Source organism: Chinchilla lanigera, unplaced genomic scaffold, assembly GCF_000276665.1.
Source record: "Chinchilla lanigera isolate Chin_1 unplaced genomic scaffold, ChiLan1.0 scaffold00092, whole genome shotgun sequence".
NCBI classification, from domain to species: Eukaryota; Metazoa; Chordata; class Mammalia; order Rodentia; family Chinchillidae; genus Chinchilla; species Chinchilla lanigera.
Genome location: NW_004955493.1, coordinates 8,694,470 through 8,708,567, shown reverse-complemented (window position 1 = coordinate 8,708,567; position 14,098 = coordinate 8,694,470). Strand labels below are relative to the sequence as shown.

The 14,098-nt window shown below is 50.3% G+C and overlaps 1 protein-coding gene across 1 annotated transcript in view; it reads left to right on the top strand.

Annotated features, from left to right (window-relative positions):
- Positions 1 to 14,098, top strand: part of Slc17a5 (solute carrier family 17 (acidic sugar transporter), member 5) — a gene marked incomplete at its 5' end in the record, with an annotated part of 25,318 nt that overhangs the window by 10,683 nt on the left and 537 nt on the right. Inside the window, 5 exon segments of the mRNA XM_013504876.1 lie at positions 929 to 1,087; positions 4,581 to 4,713; positions 7,612 to 7,759; positions 11,792 to 11,882; positions 13,740 to 14,098. Of these exon segments, the coding sequence (XP_013360330.1) occupies positions 929 to 1,087; positions 4,581 to 4,713; positions 7,612 to 7,759; positions 11,792 to 11,882; positions 13,740 to 13,877 (669 nt within the window).

Here is a 14,098-nt window from a genome sequence, read left to right as displayed (position 1 = left end):
TCCTCCTGTTGGGGATATAGCTCAGAGGCACAAGCACCTGCCTGACAAGCGCAAGGTTCCAAGTTCAATTCCTGGTACCAAAACAAAACAAAACAAAAAAACGATCTTCCTGCCTCAGACTCCCAAGCGCTGGGATTACAAGTTCTTTTCTTGTATCTCTTGCATCTTTGTTACATACTGGGAAGCAAAAATGTGTCTGCAAAGAGGTCAGGTACAAAAAGCCCCTAGAAGCCAGTACGGGGGCAGACACCTGTAATCCCAGCGTTGGGGAGGCTGAGGCAGGAGGATGGCATTTTGGAACGCAGCCTGGACAACTATGTGACTTAGGAAGACAATGTCTCAAAATAAAAAAAATTAAAAAGGGCTGGGGCATACAAGGCCCTGGGTTCAATTCTCAGTACCAGCATACAAAGAAGAACTCCCCTGGGAAGGCCACAAGAAGGGTAATACTGGTTCCTCCTCTTGCTAAAACAAGAATGCATCCAGAGGTAGAAACATAGATCCCTCCCACTTTTGAGAAAAGAACCACAAAGCCGCAGTTTATAGGAAATGTAAAAATCTGGCCAGAAGCGGGTCGTGGTGGCACACGCCTATAATCCCAGCACTCGGGAGGCTGAGGCAGGAGGATCGTTGTGAGTTCGAGACCAGCCTGGGCTACAAAGTGAGCTCAAGGCCAGCCTGAGCTGCATATCGAGACCCTATCTCAAAAAGACAAAAGAAAAAAAAAATTCTAAACCGGGACCCTTAAGGGCCAGCAGTCTGAACTCGGTTGGTCCCGTGTTTCGCTGCATAAGATCGCAGAGGAGGTTTTCCTGCTCGGATTTGCTAAGCGCGCTGCTGTGGCGCATGCGTCCTAGATAGCGGCACGGCCGGGCGGGCACAGGGGCCGTGGCGGCCGCGGCTCACGCCGAGCCCGCTGTGTCCTCAGCTCTCCTCGCAGAAGTCGGTGCCGTGGATTCCCATCTTAAAGTCGCTGCCGCTCTGGGCTATCGTGGTGGCGCACTTTTCCTACAACTGGACGTTTTACACTTTGTTGACTCTGCTGCCTACTTACATGAAGGAGATCCTGAGGTTCGACGTTCAAGAGGTAAGAAAAGTACGCCTGCGCTGCCGTGGAGAGCGTGGTGCTGAGCCAACGCGGGCTGGTCGGGGCCGGGGCACAGCTCAGCGGCACAAGCGCCTGCTGGCAAGCGCGAGGTCCCAAGTTCGATTCCCAGTACCAAAAAAAAAAAAAAAATGCATTGAGTGCGGAGTGTGTCATCTGTGGGAAACTCCCTTTACCCTTGCCTGCGCAGACCGCTTCTCTGCTCTTCCCACTCCCGTCCCTCCTCCGCTCAGCGTGCGGTGCGGTGCGGTGCAGGCGCAGGCGCAGGCGCGGCAGCCCGGGTCTGCCCCTGCTCTTCCTCTGAGCGCCACGCCCTGCCCTGCGGCGGCTCTCACCCCAAGGGGCCCTGTCTGACCGTTCCCGGCTGTTACCTTCGCGACCCCGAGTGCACAAGGGGCCGAAGAGAAAAACAGACACACTGAACCGCAAAATCAAGTCTTGCCCGGTGTGGTGGCGCACGCCTGTAATCCCAACACTCGAGACTGAGGCAGGAGGATCGCGGCAAGTGCAAGGCCAGCCCGGGCTACAGGGAGACCCTGACTTACAAACTCTCGCGCATCAAAAGACACTGTGGAGAACATGAAAAGGCAGCCCACTGAATGAGAGAAAGCTTTTTTTTTTTTTGCCTTTTTTGAGACAGGGTCTCGCTATGCAGTCCAGGCTGGCCTTGAGCTCACTGTGTAGCCCAGGCTGGTCTCGAACTTGGAACAATCCTCCTGCCTCAGCCTCCTGAGTGCTGGGATTACACACGTGCGCCACCACGCCCGGCTGGGAGAACATTTTTAAGTCATATTTGATAAAGGTCAAATATCCAGAATATGTTAAGAATTCTCCCAGCTTGGTAATAAAAAGGACAACCCAGGTTTTGGGGGTTTTGTTTTATTTTGTTTTGAGACAGGATCTCATTATGTAACCCATGCTGGCCTCAAATTTGTGGCGATCCTCCTGCCTCAGCATCCTAAGTGGTGTGTGCCCCCACACCCAGCTTAAAAAGACAACCCAGTTTTTTTTGTTTTGTTTGTTTTTGTCTTTTTGAGACAGGGTCTCCATATATAGTTCAAACTGGCCTTGAGCTCACTTTGTAGCCCAGGCTGGTCTCGGACTTGCAACGATCCTCCTGCCTCAGCCTCCTGTGTGCTGGGGTTACAGGCGTTCGCCACCATGCCCGACATAACCCAGTTTTCTAAATGGTCAAAAAGACTCAAACAGCATTGCTGCCAAGATACACAGGTGGCAGATGAGCACATGTAAACATGCTGAGCCTGATTAGTCATTAGGGAAACACAGATGAAGTCCATGAAGAGATGCCACTTCACACGGGCTAGGATCTGTAGCCAAGAGAATCAAAAGCAGATCCTGGCAGGGCATGTAGCACAGTGAGGAGCGTTTGCCTAGCATGCATGCAGCTCGGGTTCATCCCCAGCATTGACGCATGTGGAGTGTGAAGTCAGAAATACATAGTCTATGGAAGCCTGTTTCCTGTCTATGTTCCCATTACTGGGGATTGAACCCAGGGCCTTTACCACAAGCTACATCCCCAGCCTTATTTTTTGAGACAAGGTTTCACCAAGATGCCCAGGCTAGGCTCAGGCTTGCAGTCCTCCTGCCTCAGCCTCCCAGAGTGCAGGATGAGAGGTGTGCGCCATCAGGCCTGGCTTAATGTTTTCCTTTGTTTTTAAAATCAATATTTTTACAAACTGGCCATTGTTCAAAATAAAACTTGCTTTGAGAAGCAAGCAACCTTGCTTTGTTGAGGAAGCATAGTAAAATTACTGTCTTATTTAAAATGTTTAGGGACTGGGGATTTAGCTCAGTGGCACAGGGCCTGCCTGGCAAGCCCAATGTTGTGAGTTCGATTCCTGGTACTGAAAGAAAAATAAATAAATAAAATGTTTAAAGCTCTTTGTCTTATTACAACTTTATTTTCTCATATAAATTTAGTTTCATTAGATTATCCTCACTTTTTTCCTAGTTGTTTTTTTCTTTCCAATTCTGTGTCTCGGGCCAGAGATATAGCTCAGTGGCACAAGTGCCTACCTGACAAGCCCAAGGTCCTGAGTTTGGTTTCTGGTACCAAAAAAATAAATAAATAAATAACCCACCAATTCTTTTTTTTTTTTTTTTTTTTTGGTCTTTTTGAGACAGGGTCTTGCTATGCAGTTCAGGCTGGCCTTGAGCTCACTTTGTAGCCCAGGCTGGTCTCAAACTTGCAATAATTCTCCTGCCTCAGCCTCCTGAGTGCTGGGATTGCAGGCGTGCACCACCACACCCGGCAACCCACCAATTCTGTGTCTCTAATTTTTAACAACTTAAAAGAGTTGAGGTGAAAAAAAAAAAGAGGTGATAATATAGTACCCTGCTTGTAATATTAATATTTTTGAATCAGGTTTCTTTGTTGTTGTTTTCTTTGTCTGTTCTTGTGGTACAGAGGATTGAACCCAGGGCCTTGTATATGCTAGGCAAGTGCTCTACCACTGAGCTACACCCTCAGCCCTTTTTATTTTTTATTTTCTATTTTGAAACAGAGTGTCAGTAATTTGGCCAGGCTGTACTTGAACTTTTTTTTTTGTCTTTTTGAGACAGGGTCTGGCTGTACAGTTCAGGCTGGCCTTAAGCTCAGTTTGTAGTCCAGGTTGGTCTTGAACTTGGAATGATCCTCCTGCCTCAGCCTTCCGAGTGCTGGGATTACAGGTGTGTGTGATCATACCCGGCCTCAGGATTGTCAGTGTTGCTCCTTGAGGGAACAGGCAAAACTCAGAAAATTTACCTATCTGACTGGGGGTGATTTTTTTGTTTTTTGGTCTTGCTTTGTAGTTCAGGCTGGCCTTGAACTCTCTGTGCTGTCCAGAGTGACCTTGAACTCATGGTGATCCTCCTACCTCGGCCTCTCAAGTGCTAGAATTACAGGCTCGCACCATCATGCCTGGCCTTGTCTGACTTGTTATAGTTAGTTTGTGGAGTCTTCCACAAATAGTAGATGTAATTGGGCGTGGTGATACACACCTTTAATCCCAGCACTCTGGGAGCCTGAGGCAGGAGAATCACATGTTCAGACCCAGCCTGGGCAATTGAATGGACTTGGTGAGACCCTGTCTCAAAATAAAAAATAAACGCTGGGCATGGTGGCTCACGCCTGTAATCCCAGCACTTGGGAGGCTGAGGCAGGAGGATCGTTGCGAGTTCGAGACCAGCCTGGGCTACAAAGTCAGCTCAAGGCCAGCCTGAACTGCATAGCGAGACCCTGTCTCAAAAAGACAAAAAAAAAACAGCCAGGATTGCCTGGAGCAGGCGGAGACAGGCTGAACCCCACAATCCTTCCAAAGGCGGATTAATTTACATAGTTATAGGAAGCTTAGCAGAATCTTGCTGTGCATTTCTTTTGTTTCAAGTGGTGTGGTTCGAGGTGGCGCTAGGTGGGCTCGTGTTTGTTTCCCCCGACGTCGTGCTTACTCCTGGATCTTCGTTTTCCTTCCAGAATGGATTTTTGTCCGCGCTGCCTTATTTTGGCAGTTGGTTCTTCATGATCCTGTCTGGTCAGGCCGCTGACAGCTTAAGGACAAAGGGGAATTTTTCAACTCTCTGTGTTCGCAGAACTTTTACACTTGTTGGTAAGTGAAGTTGATCAGGTTTTGTGTGGGTTTGTGGTTACTGGAGCTCGGGATTGCGTTCCCCTCTTACCTACAGTCCACTTGAGGTGTAACCCAAAAGCCTTGCCCTGCCACCAGCGTGTGCGTGACTTCCCACACCCTCCTGGAGCCGGGCACAGTGCCAGCCCCTCTGCCCCAGCCGCAGCCGCCAGCTGCAAGTGCAAGGAGTGACCTGTCCTCCTGAACAGCTGCACCTCCCGGTCCGTGACCCGCAGTGGCTGGAGTGGCTCCCGGAGCTCAAGCCAGCGCTGCTCATCTACTGGTTCCTTTCGAGGGATGGCGGGAGGGCCCTGGTCCTGTCGTGGTCTCTCTGAGGACCACCCTCCCTCCGAGGCCCTCCTACTGTCACCAGTCTTCGCTAAGCAAAACAAAATGATCCTACCATGCCAGAAATTCCAGGGATTTGAGGGACAGTGTAGAATTGGGCACAGGCCAGATAGATAGTTCTTGTTCTACTGCAGTATCCTAACGGAAAAATTAAAATGGCATAGCCCGGCATGGTGGCACAGGCCTGTAATCCCAGCACTCGGCAGGCTGAAGCAGGAGGATCGTTGCAAGTTCAAGACCAGCCTGGGCTACAAAGTGAGCTCAAGGCCCGCCTGAACTATATATGGAGACCCTGTCTCAAAAAGACAGAAAAAAAAAAAAAAAAAGGACCAAAAAAGAATGGCATTAGTCATTTTGTACATTTCTGTACGTGGTAGTTCTTTTTGAGCCATGTGTTTTGAGAATTAAGGTTTATAATATTCTAGCTGGTCATAGTGGGATAGTCCTTGTACTCCCAGTACTCTAGGAGGCTGAGGCAGGAAAATCACAAGTTGAAGCCTATCCTGGTTAACTTACCAAGTTAGTAAGACAGTGTCTCAAAATCTCAATTTTAAAAAGTGCTGAGGATATAGAGGCTGTGGGTTCAATGCTCAGTGTCACCCAAAAAAATTATATATTATTTCCGCCATAGCCTGTAACTACAAAAAGTGGCTTACCCTAACCCTGGAATTTTATACATCACTTTGTTTTTAGCTAGACATTTGCAGTGGACTCCACGCCACCACCTTTGGTTGGCTTTTTTGTTGTAGTTTTGTTTCTGTTTTGTGGCTGGAGGTGGTTCTGGTTTTGGTTTTCAGCCTCCTGCGATTACAGGTTTGTGCCACCACACCTGGCTAAGAGAATCACTTTGAACTTCAAAACTGCTTACTATTTAAAAAAAAACTGTTTACTAACATCACTGTAACAAATAATGAGCTATAAATCAGAGATCTCAAAGGAACCTTAAGTAATCATGTGTTTCACATCCTGCTTTCAGCAAGCTAAAAAAATTTTTTTGTCTTTTTGAGGGTCTCACTATGCAGTTCAGGCTGGCCTTGAGCTCACTTTGTAGCCCAGGCTGGTCTCGAACTCACAACGATCCTCCTTCCTCAGATCCTCCCGTCTCAGCCTCCTGAGTGCTGGGATGACAGGTGTACACCACCACGCCTGACCAGAAAGCTAAAATTTAAAACCAAGACAGTTTATTCAACTTTCTAAAGGTCTCAGTAATTAGAGACTTTGGAAGTATTGGTGGCCCCACATAGGGGGTTACGCTGTGGAAGGACTTGGACCAGGTTAGTTCTGCAAACACCTACTGAGCACCTGCTGCTGGAAGACGCTGTCCTGTCCTGGGGCTTGGTTACTTAGCTTCACATCTACAAGTAAGAGAAATTCCCTTGGATTCCAAGTGGCTTGGATTCTGTACCCCTGCTTAGTACAGCATGGTAGTTAGTGCTAGCTACACAGGGCTGTTGAAACGTTATCCGCTGGGCGCGGTGGCGCTCGCCTGTAATCCCAGCACTCGGGAGGCTGAGCCAGGAGGATTGTGAGTTCAAGACCAGCCTGGGCTACAAAGTGAGCTCAAGTTCAGCCTGAACTGCATAGCAAGACCCTGTCTTAAAAACACACCAAAAAAAGTTACCATAAGTGCCTCAGTTGCAGTGTCTGCAGATACATTTTCATTACCCTGAAGTTACTGGGCACACTGCTGTCCATATGGAAAGGCTGATTTTTTTTTCTCTTTTTTTTCTTTTTGAGACAGGGTCTCGCTATGCATTCAGGCTGGCCTTGAGCTCACTTTGTAGCCCAGGCTGGTCTCAAACTCACAAAGATCCTCCTGCCTCAGCCTCCTGAGTGCTGGGATTACAGGCGTGCGCCACCACGCCCAGCATTGGAAAGGCTGATTCTATGTCTTACATTTGACCTTAACTGCAGGCAGTGGCCTATGCGTAGTTATCAACCCCTAGAGCCGTGATGGAGCATTTTGGGGGGTTTTGGGGTTTTGTTTTGTTTGTTTTTTGTTTTTGAGACAGAGTTTCTCTGTGTAGTTCAGGCTGGCTTTGTTTTTTGCTTTGCTTTTTTCTTCTTTTTTGGTACTGGGAATCGAACTCAGAACCTTGCGCTTGCTAGGCAGGCGCTTCTGCCACTGAGCTACATCCCTGGCCCTCAGGCTGGCTTTGAACTCACTATGTAGCCTAGGTTCGCCTCAAACTCAGTAATCCTCCTGCCTCAGCCTCCTGAGTCCTGGGATTACAGGGGTGGGCCACCAGCCAGACTCAGTCATTCTCTTGATATTCTCTCAAACACTGCAAACCTTCCGCGGAGTCCGGGTCGCATATAGACTTAGTGACATTGCGGAATGACTTTTCCTTTTACTGTTACATTCATTGCAGTAGCCCATATGTTTTCTAAACTCTAGTTTTTTGTGAAACGAAGTCAGTTCCGTGTTCGTACAGCAGGTGGCGTCAGCGTCAAATTTCAGCTCCGTGCCGCCTTAAACTAGGGCAAACGTGAGTGCAGGAGCTGCTCTCCCTTCCCAACTCTGCCCTCCAGGAATGATTGGGCCCGCGGTGTTCCTCGTGGCCGCCGGATTCATAGGCTGCAACTATTCTTTGGCCGTCGCGTTCCTGACCATTTCGACAGCCCTGGGAGGCCTGTGCTCTTCTGGATTTAGCATCAACCACCTGGACATCGCCCCTTCGTGAGTACACTCGGAAGGTCTGCCGCGGCCGGCCGCTTCCCTCCTTGCCGTCGTGGTGACACGCGTGGAGCGCGCAGTCCCGGTCCCCGCCCTGCTCGGCGTGCGCTCTGCGGCGCGGAGAGCGCTCCCTCGGTCGTGCGGCGGCCCTGCGGCTCGCACCTTCCACAGCCGACACCCTGGATCTCAGCGCCGGCGCCCGCTCACCTCCTCCCTGGCCCGGGCAGCTCTCACTTGCTTTCTGCGAAACGGACTTCAGATTCCTCATAAGCTTTCAGTTCACAGTGATTCACTCTTGAAGGTTTTCGTTTGTTCTGGTCCTAGCGATTGAAACCAGGCCTTCTCTGTTTATTTATTTTTTGTCTTTTTGAAACAGGGTCTTGCTGTGCAGTTCAGGCTGGCCTTGAGCTCACTTTGTAGCCCAGGCTGGTCTCAAACTCGCAAGGATCCTCCTGCTTCAGCCTCCTGAGTGCTGAGATTACAGGTGTGCGTCACCACGCCCAGCTAGGGCCTTTTCATTAAAGCGCATCCCAGCCGTTTTTGTTTTTTTTGCGGGGAGAGGTTGTGGTTTTGGTCTTTTGGAGGGGGATTGTATTTTTCATTTTGAGACATGGCCTCGCTAAATTGCCTGAGCTGGCCTCGAATTTGCAGTTCTCCTGCCTCAGCCTCCTGAGTAGCTAGGATTGTAGGCATACATCACCATGCCCAGCAAATTTAAACTTATAACTACCATCACCTTTGTCCAGTGTTCTCATAAGAACATTGCAGTACATCATACGTCGTCTCTTCACCCAGCCAGAGTAGGGGCTCTGGAGGCCGGAGGCCGTCCTCAGGCCCACCCTGGTGTTTGACCCAAGCGAGGCACCGAGGTGGATGGGTGAATGCGGAAGAGCAGACCCATGGCTGGGCCGGTCATTCTGTCACGTGTGTGAGACATGGCTGCACAGCCCCGGCTGAGCGCAGATCCCTGGGCATCTTCTTACCTTCCCTACAGGGCCCCGACGGCCTGGGTGTTCTCACACTATTTTAAGGCTACGAGCCAGGCATGGTGGAGCACACCTGCAATCCCAGCACTCGGGAGGCTGAGGCAGGAGGATCGTTGGGAGTTTGAGACCAGCCTGGGCTACATAGTGAGACCCTGTCTCAAAAGAAGAAAGTAAACAAGAAGTCCAGGAAGGTTCCACACACGAGAGTCTCCCTGTGCCCGGCCCTGGCTGAGGCTGAGGCCTTTCAGGGCCTCCTTCCCAGCTGCACCGCACCTTCCGCCCCTCAGGCAGTGTCCTCGCTGCGCTGTACCTTGGGTCTAGATTGCGCTGCCAGACCGTCACTGCTGGCTTTCTTCCATGTGCTTCCCTCTGATCCTGTGTAGTCTTGCACCATCTCTTTTTTTTTTCTTTTCTTTTTTGAGACAGGGTCTCGCTATGCAATTCAGGCCTTGAGCTCACTTTGTAGCCCAGGCTGGTCTCGAACTCCCAACCATCCTCCTGCCTCAGCCTCCCAAGTGCTGGGATTACAGGGGTGCGCCACCACGCCCGGCCACCGTCTCATCTTGATGCCATTTCTAAGTGAACCTCTTCGCTTTCCTGCCTACCACAGTTGGGTGGAAGCAGCTCGAGACTGAGCTGCTCTAAACTTCCACACAGCAGCTGAAGGAGACATGGCGCAGAAAGGAAATGGTCCATCGCAAGGAGACTTTGCTCATTAAGATGCACACCTAGGGGCCGGGGATTTAGCTCGGCGGCATAGTGCCTGCCTGGCAAGCGCAAGGTCATGAGTTGGATTGCCGGTACGGGGGGCAGGGGGCAGTGGGGCGATGCATATCTATAATCCCAACTGCTCAAGAGGCTGCGGTAGGAGGATCTCAAATTCAAGGTCAGCCTGGGCTACATAGTGAGACCCCGTCTCAAAAAATAAGATATATCAGTTGGGAGGCTGAGGTGGGAGGATTGCCACAAGTTCAAGACCAGTCTGGACTACATAGGGAGGTCAAGGCCAGCCTCAACTACATAGTGATACCCTGTGTCAAAAAATAAGATTAAAGTAAATCTATTGAAGTTGTTTTAAAATGAGTATGGAGCAACTAAAAGCAATTTAATTTCTTTTTTAAGCAATTGAACTTCAAGGTAACTTAGTTAAATTGAGTGATAATCTGAAAGATTAGATACAAACTTCACTGAAATAATAAAGAACTCCTCAAGTTAGTATTAGGCTATAGAATATAACAATATCAGGTACTGACTTGGAATCAAACCAGTTGGGTAGGACTTATAAGCCTCTCTTCATCTATAAGTGAAGATAATAATCCCTACTTCATGGTGATGGTTTTAGTTTTAAATGAGATAATATATAACAAATACTTACAACCTCCAGGCATGGTGGTACATGCCTGTGATCCTAGCAGTCTAGGAGGCTGAGTCAGAGAAATCACAAGTTCAAGCCCAGCTAAGCAATTTAGTGAAACTCCATCTGAAAATAAAAACATTAAAAAGGCTGAGGATATAGCTCAGTGCAGAGGCCCGGGGTTCACTACCCAGTACCACAAAAAAAAAAAAAAAAACACCCTCTAACCGTGCTTGATGTGGGCTATCCTAGTGTACAATCAGCGTTCCCACCAACATCTCACTGTGTCCAGGGTATGTCCCAGTCCTTTTCTATAGGTTGAAATAGAGATTTGTCTGGGGGTAATTTTGTTGCCCAGATTGATTGAAATCAGACAAATTTCCAATGCTCACCTCCACTGAAGCCCAGCACGCCCGGCACGGGCCGGGTCCGCACGCCAAGTTTCCTTGTGCGCAGCCCTGGGGCTTCCTCAGCCGAGCGTGATATAAATACGTGAGTGAGCTGTGGTGCTGACGTGCAGGATTTCACAGCGCACGCCAGCACGGAGTACCTGTCCTTGAGAAGAGCTGGCAGTGCGGCGCTGGCTCCTCCCGCCGCCGAGGTGTTAATGGCTTGGAGAGAGAGGAGGGCAGAGCCTGCCAAGTTGACTGAATTTAAGCTCCACTCCCCAGTGGAGATGCCAAAAGACCTGTGCCTTGTGGTTTTGTTATTGTAGCGTGTGCGTAGGGTTTTGTGGTTTTTTTAATATGGTTGGTTTTATTTTTTTGTCTTTTTTGAGACAGGGTCTCGCCATGCAGACTGCCCACGGTTAGCAGGAAGGAGTGTGAACCTTCAGAAGTCGGGGTAGAGTGCACATGGGGTGCACACCTGTAACCCCAGCTGTCTCTGAGGCTGAGGCAGGAGAAGCAAATGCTCAAGCCCACCCTGGGAAATGTAGCAAGACCTTGTCTCAGTTGTTTTTTTGTTGTTGTTTTTTTTTTTTTTTTTTTGGTCTGTTTGAGACGGTCCCGATGTGCAGTTCAGGCTGGCCTTGAGCTCACTTCGTAGTCCAGGCTGGGCTCAAACTCAAAACGATCCTCCTGCCTCAGCCTCCCAAGTGCTGGGATTACAGGCGTGCATTACCACATCCAGCTTTGAAATTTCAATTTTATAAATAATCCAGATGTTTACCAAAATGATCCCTACATGGAAGAATTATACTTACAGTAAAGTCCCCTACTTACAGACATTTTAGCTGTAAACTTTCACAGGACTACAGCAGCCTCACTTTGTCAAACTTAGGAACTAATCTGGTTTACGAACGTTTTTCCAGAACTGCACTCACTGTAAATTGGGGACTTACGGTAGTTTTATTTTGTTAGTGCTTTTCCTCTTTTAATTTTCAATAACTTTAATTTTGTAACCAGGAAATAATTTTTTTTCCGCCTTGAATTATTTCAGCTCGGGCTGAGCAGGTATGAAAGCCATGTCAGCGCTGCGCGGTATCCGCCCTTCTGTGTCAGCGGCCGTGGGCCTCTCTGTAATGTCAAAGTGCTGACTGGGGCTGGGAATGCAGAAGTTGCGGCCGCTGGGTGCGGGATCCTAGTCCAGTCGGTCATTTCACTGACACATGGAGTTCCGCAGGAACACCGGCTGGGTGTCAGGCCCGCTGTGGTGGGGAAGCTGACACCGCGCCCTTGGAACTGTCTCCCCCAGGTACGCCGGGATCCTGCTGGGCATCACCAACACATTCGCCACCATTCCGGGCATGGTCGGGCCCGTCATCGCCAAGGCTCTGACCCCAGACGTGAGTAGATGCCTTGTGGGAGCCGGGCGTGGTGGTGCACACCTGTCATCACAGCACTCAGGAGGCTGAGGCAGGATGCTCACCTCCAGTTCAAGGCCAGCCTGGGCTTCATAGTGAGTTCAAGACCAGCCTGTCTCAAAAGACAAAACAGATCACAGCTCAAAAAAAACCAAGAATAAAAAGGGGTCGGGGAGCATGTTGGCAGACACCTATAATCCCAACACTCAGGAGGCTGAGGCAGGAGGAGCCAGAACGGGAGCCCAGCCTGAGTGAGTCCATGAAAGTGTCACAAAATTTTAAAAAGGGCTGAGAATGTAGCTCAGTGTGGAGGTCCTGGGTTCAATCCCCAGCACTGCAGGAGAATTTTTTCCACTAAAATCCAATCACATCAGATGGGCGTGGCCACTGGTTGGGCAGCTTTTCTCCTCCCAGTGGATATCTTCTCCCCATTGTCATTTCTACTGCTTGATTTTTGGTTTTGTTTTGTTGTCATTTTTTTTGAGACAGGGTCTCTCTGTGCAGTTCAGGCTGGCCTTGAGCTCACTTGTAGCCCAGGCTGGTCTCGAACTCGCAGTGATCCTCCTGCCTCAGCCTCCTGAGTGCTGGGATTACAGGCATGCACCACCACACCCAGCTTTGTTTTGTTTTAATGCTGCAAAGTTATCACTTGAATTAAACTGAAGTTATAAAATCTAAAACAGTGATTGCTAAAGGGGGCCCAGAAATTGAGACGGCTGTGATGTTTCTACGCGGCTAGATCATGCACTGCACACCGCAGCCCTCCGGCAGACAGAGTCCGCTGTGTCACGCTGCTCCCTGAACACCCCAGGGCTTGCTGTAGTCAGGCTTTGCAAGGGAAAAGATAATACGGGACACGTAACTTACAGGACTGTTTTGTAACAGTCACCCAAAGAGTCAAATGCAAGAGTGCGGGAGATCGGTCCGTGCACCAGAGACCCAAAGGGTCCAGCCGAGGGCCTGGACCCCACAGCAGCGTGCTGCACGATGCAGCTGGAGGCCGGGAGCCCACCGCAGTGTCTCACGCAAGTCTGCGCCACGGGTCCGCGCGGGGAAGGCCCCAAGGTCAGCGGTGGAATCCGGAAAGTCTGCGCCAGCCGGATGAAGGGTCTGTGCTCGCAGGCTGAGGGGTCTGCACTGGAGCCGGGAAGCGACGCTCAGAGAACCAGAGCTCCCTGAAAAGAACCGAAGCCGTCCTCTGAGCGCCTCTGGTGATGAGAACGGGCAGGTTCAGATCAGGCTTCTCAGGCAATCGGACAGCACAGCCGCTTCCCCTCCAGGCCTCCTTTCCGTGCCCGCAGCAGTCCTCGGGTGGGCCCTGCCCGCCCAGCAGCTCGCTCAGTTCAGCTGGGGTTACAGGGTCACCACCAGTTCTCAGTCCCCCAGGGCCCAACGTTCCGCATTCACGGGAACGCACCTCCTGAAGGGCCGCACCTGTTACTCCAGTAGCCTTTGTGTTCAGGTGCAGCGTGCTTTTCTTTCTTTTCTTTTCTTTTCTTTTCTTTCTTTCTTTCTTTCTTTCTTTCTTTTTTCTTTTTCTTCCTTCCTTCCTTCCTTCCTTCCTTTCTTCCTTTTTTCCTTTCCTTCTTTCCTTCTTTCCTTCTTTCTTTCTTTCTTTTGAGAGAGGGTCTTGCTGTGCAGTCCAGGCTGGCCTTGAGCTCACTTTCTAGCCCAGGCTGGTCTCGAACTCTCAGCGATCCTCCTGCCTCAGCCTCCCGAGTGCTGGGATCACAGGCGTGCGCCACCACGCCCGGCTACACAATCTTGTTGACACCGCCTTTTTTTAATAAAGCGGGCAGCCAGCAATGTGATTGCATTTGCACCTTTCTTTCTCTGTAGGACACCATCAGCGAATGGCAAACTGTTTTCTACATTGCTGCTGCTATTAACATATTCGGAGCCATTTTCTTCACGCTGTTCGCCAAAGGCGACGTGCAGGCCTGGGCCGTCGGCGACCACCTCGGGCACAGACACTGAGGGCGGCAGTACAGCCCCGTCCCCTGTTCCGCATCATGTAACCTCAGAGTGCCTTCGCCTCCGGGCGCGCGAGCCCCGTGCGCGGCGCAGCGCCGCGCCTGTGTCCAGTCTGTGAGGCTTGTAATCATGAGACGCCCCTGCTTCCCGGGTCAGTGAAACTGGCCCCGAGTAACGAGTACCGAGTCCGCGGGCCCGGGCCCTGCGCTGTGCGCTCCGCCTGC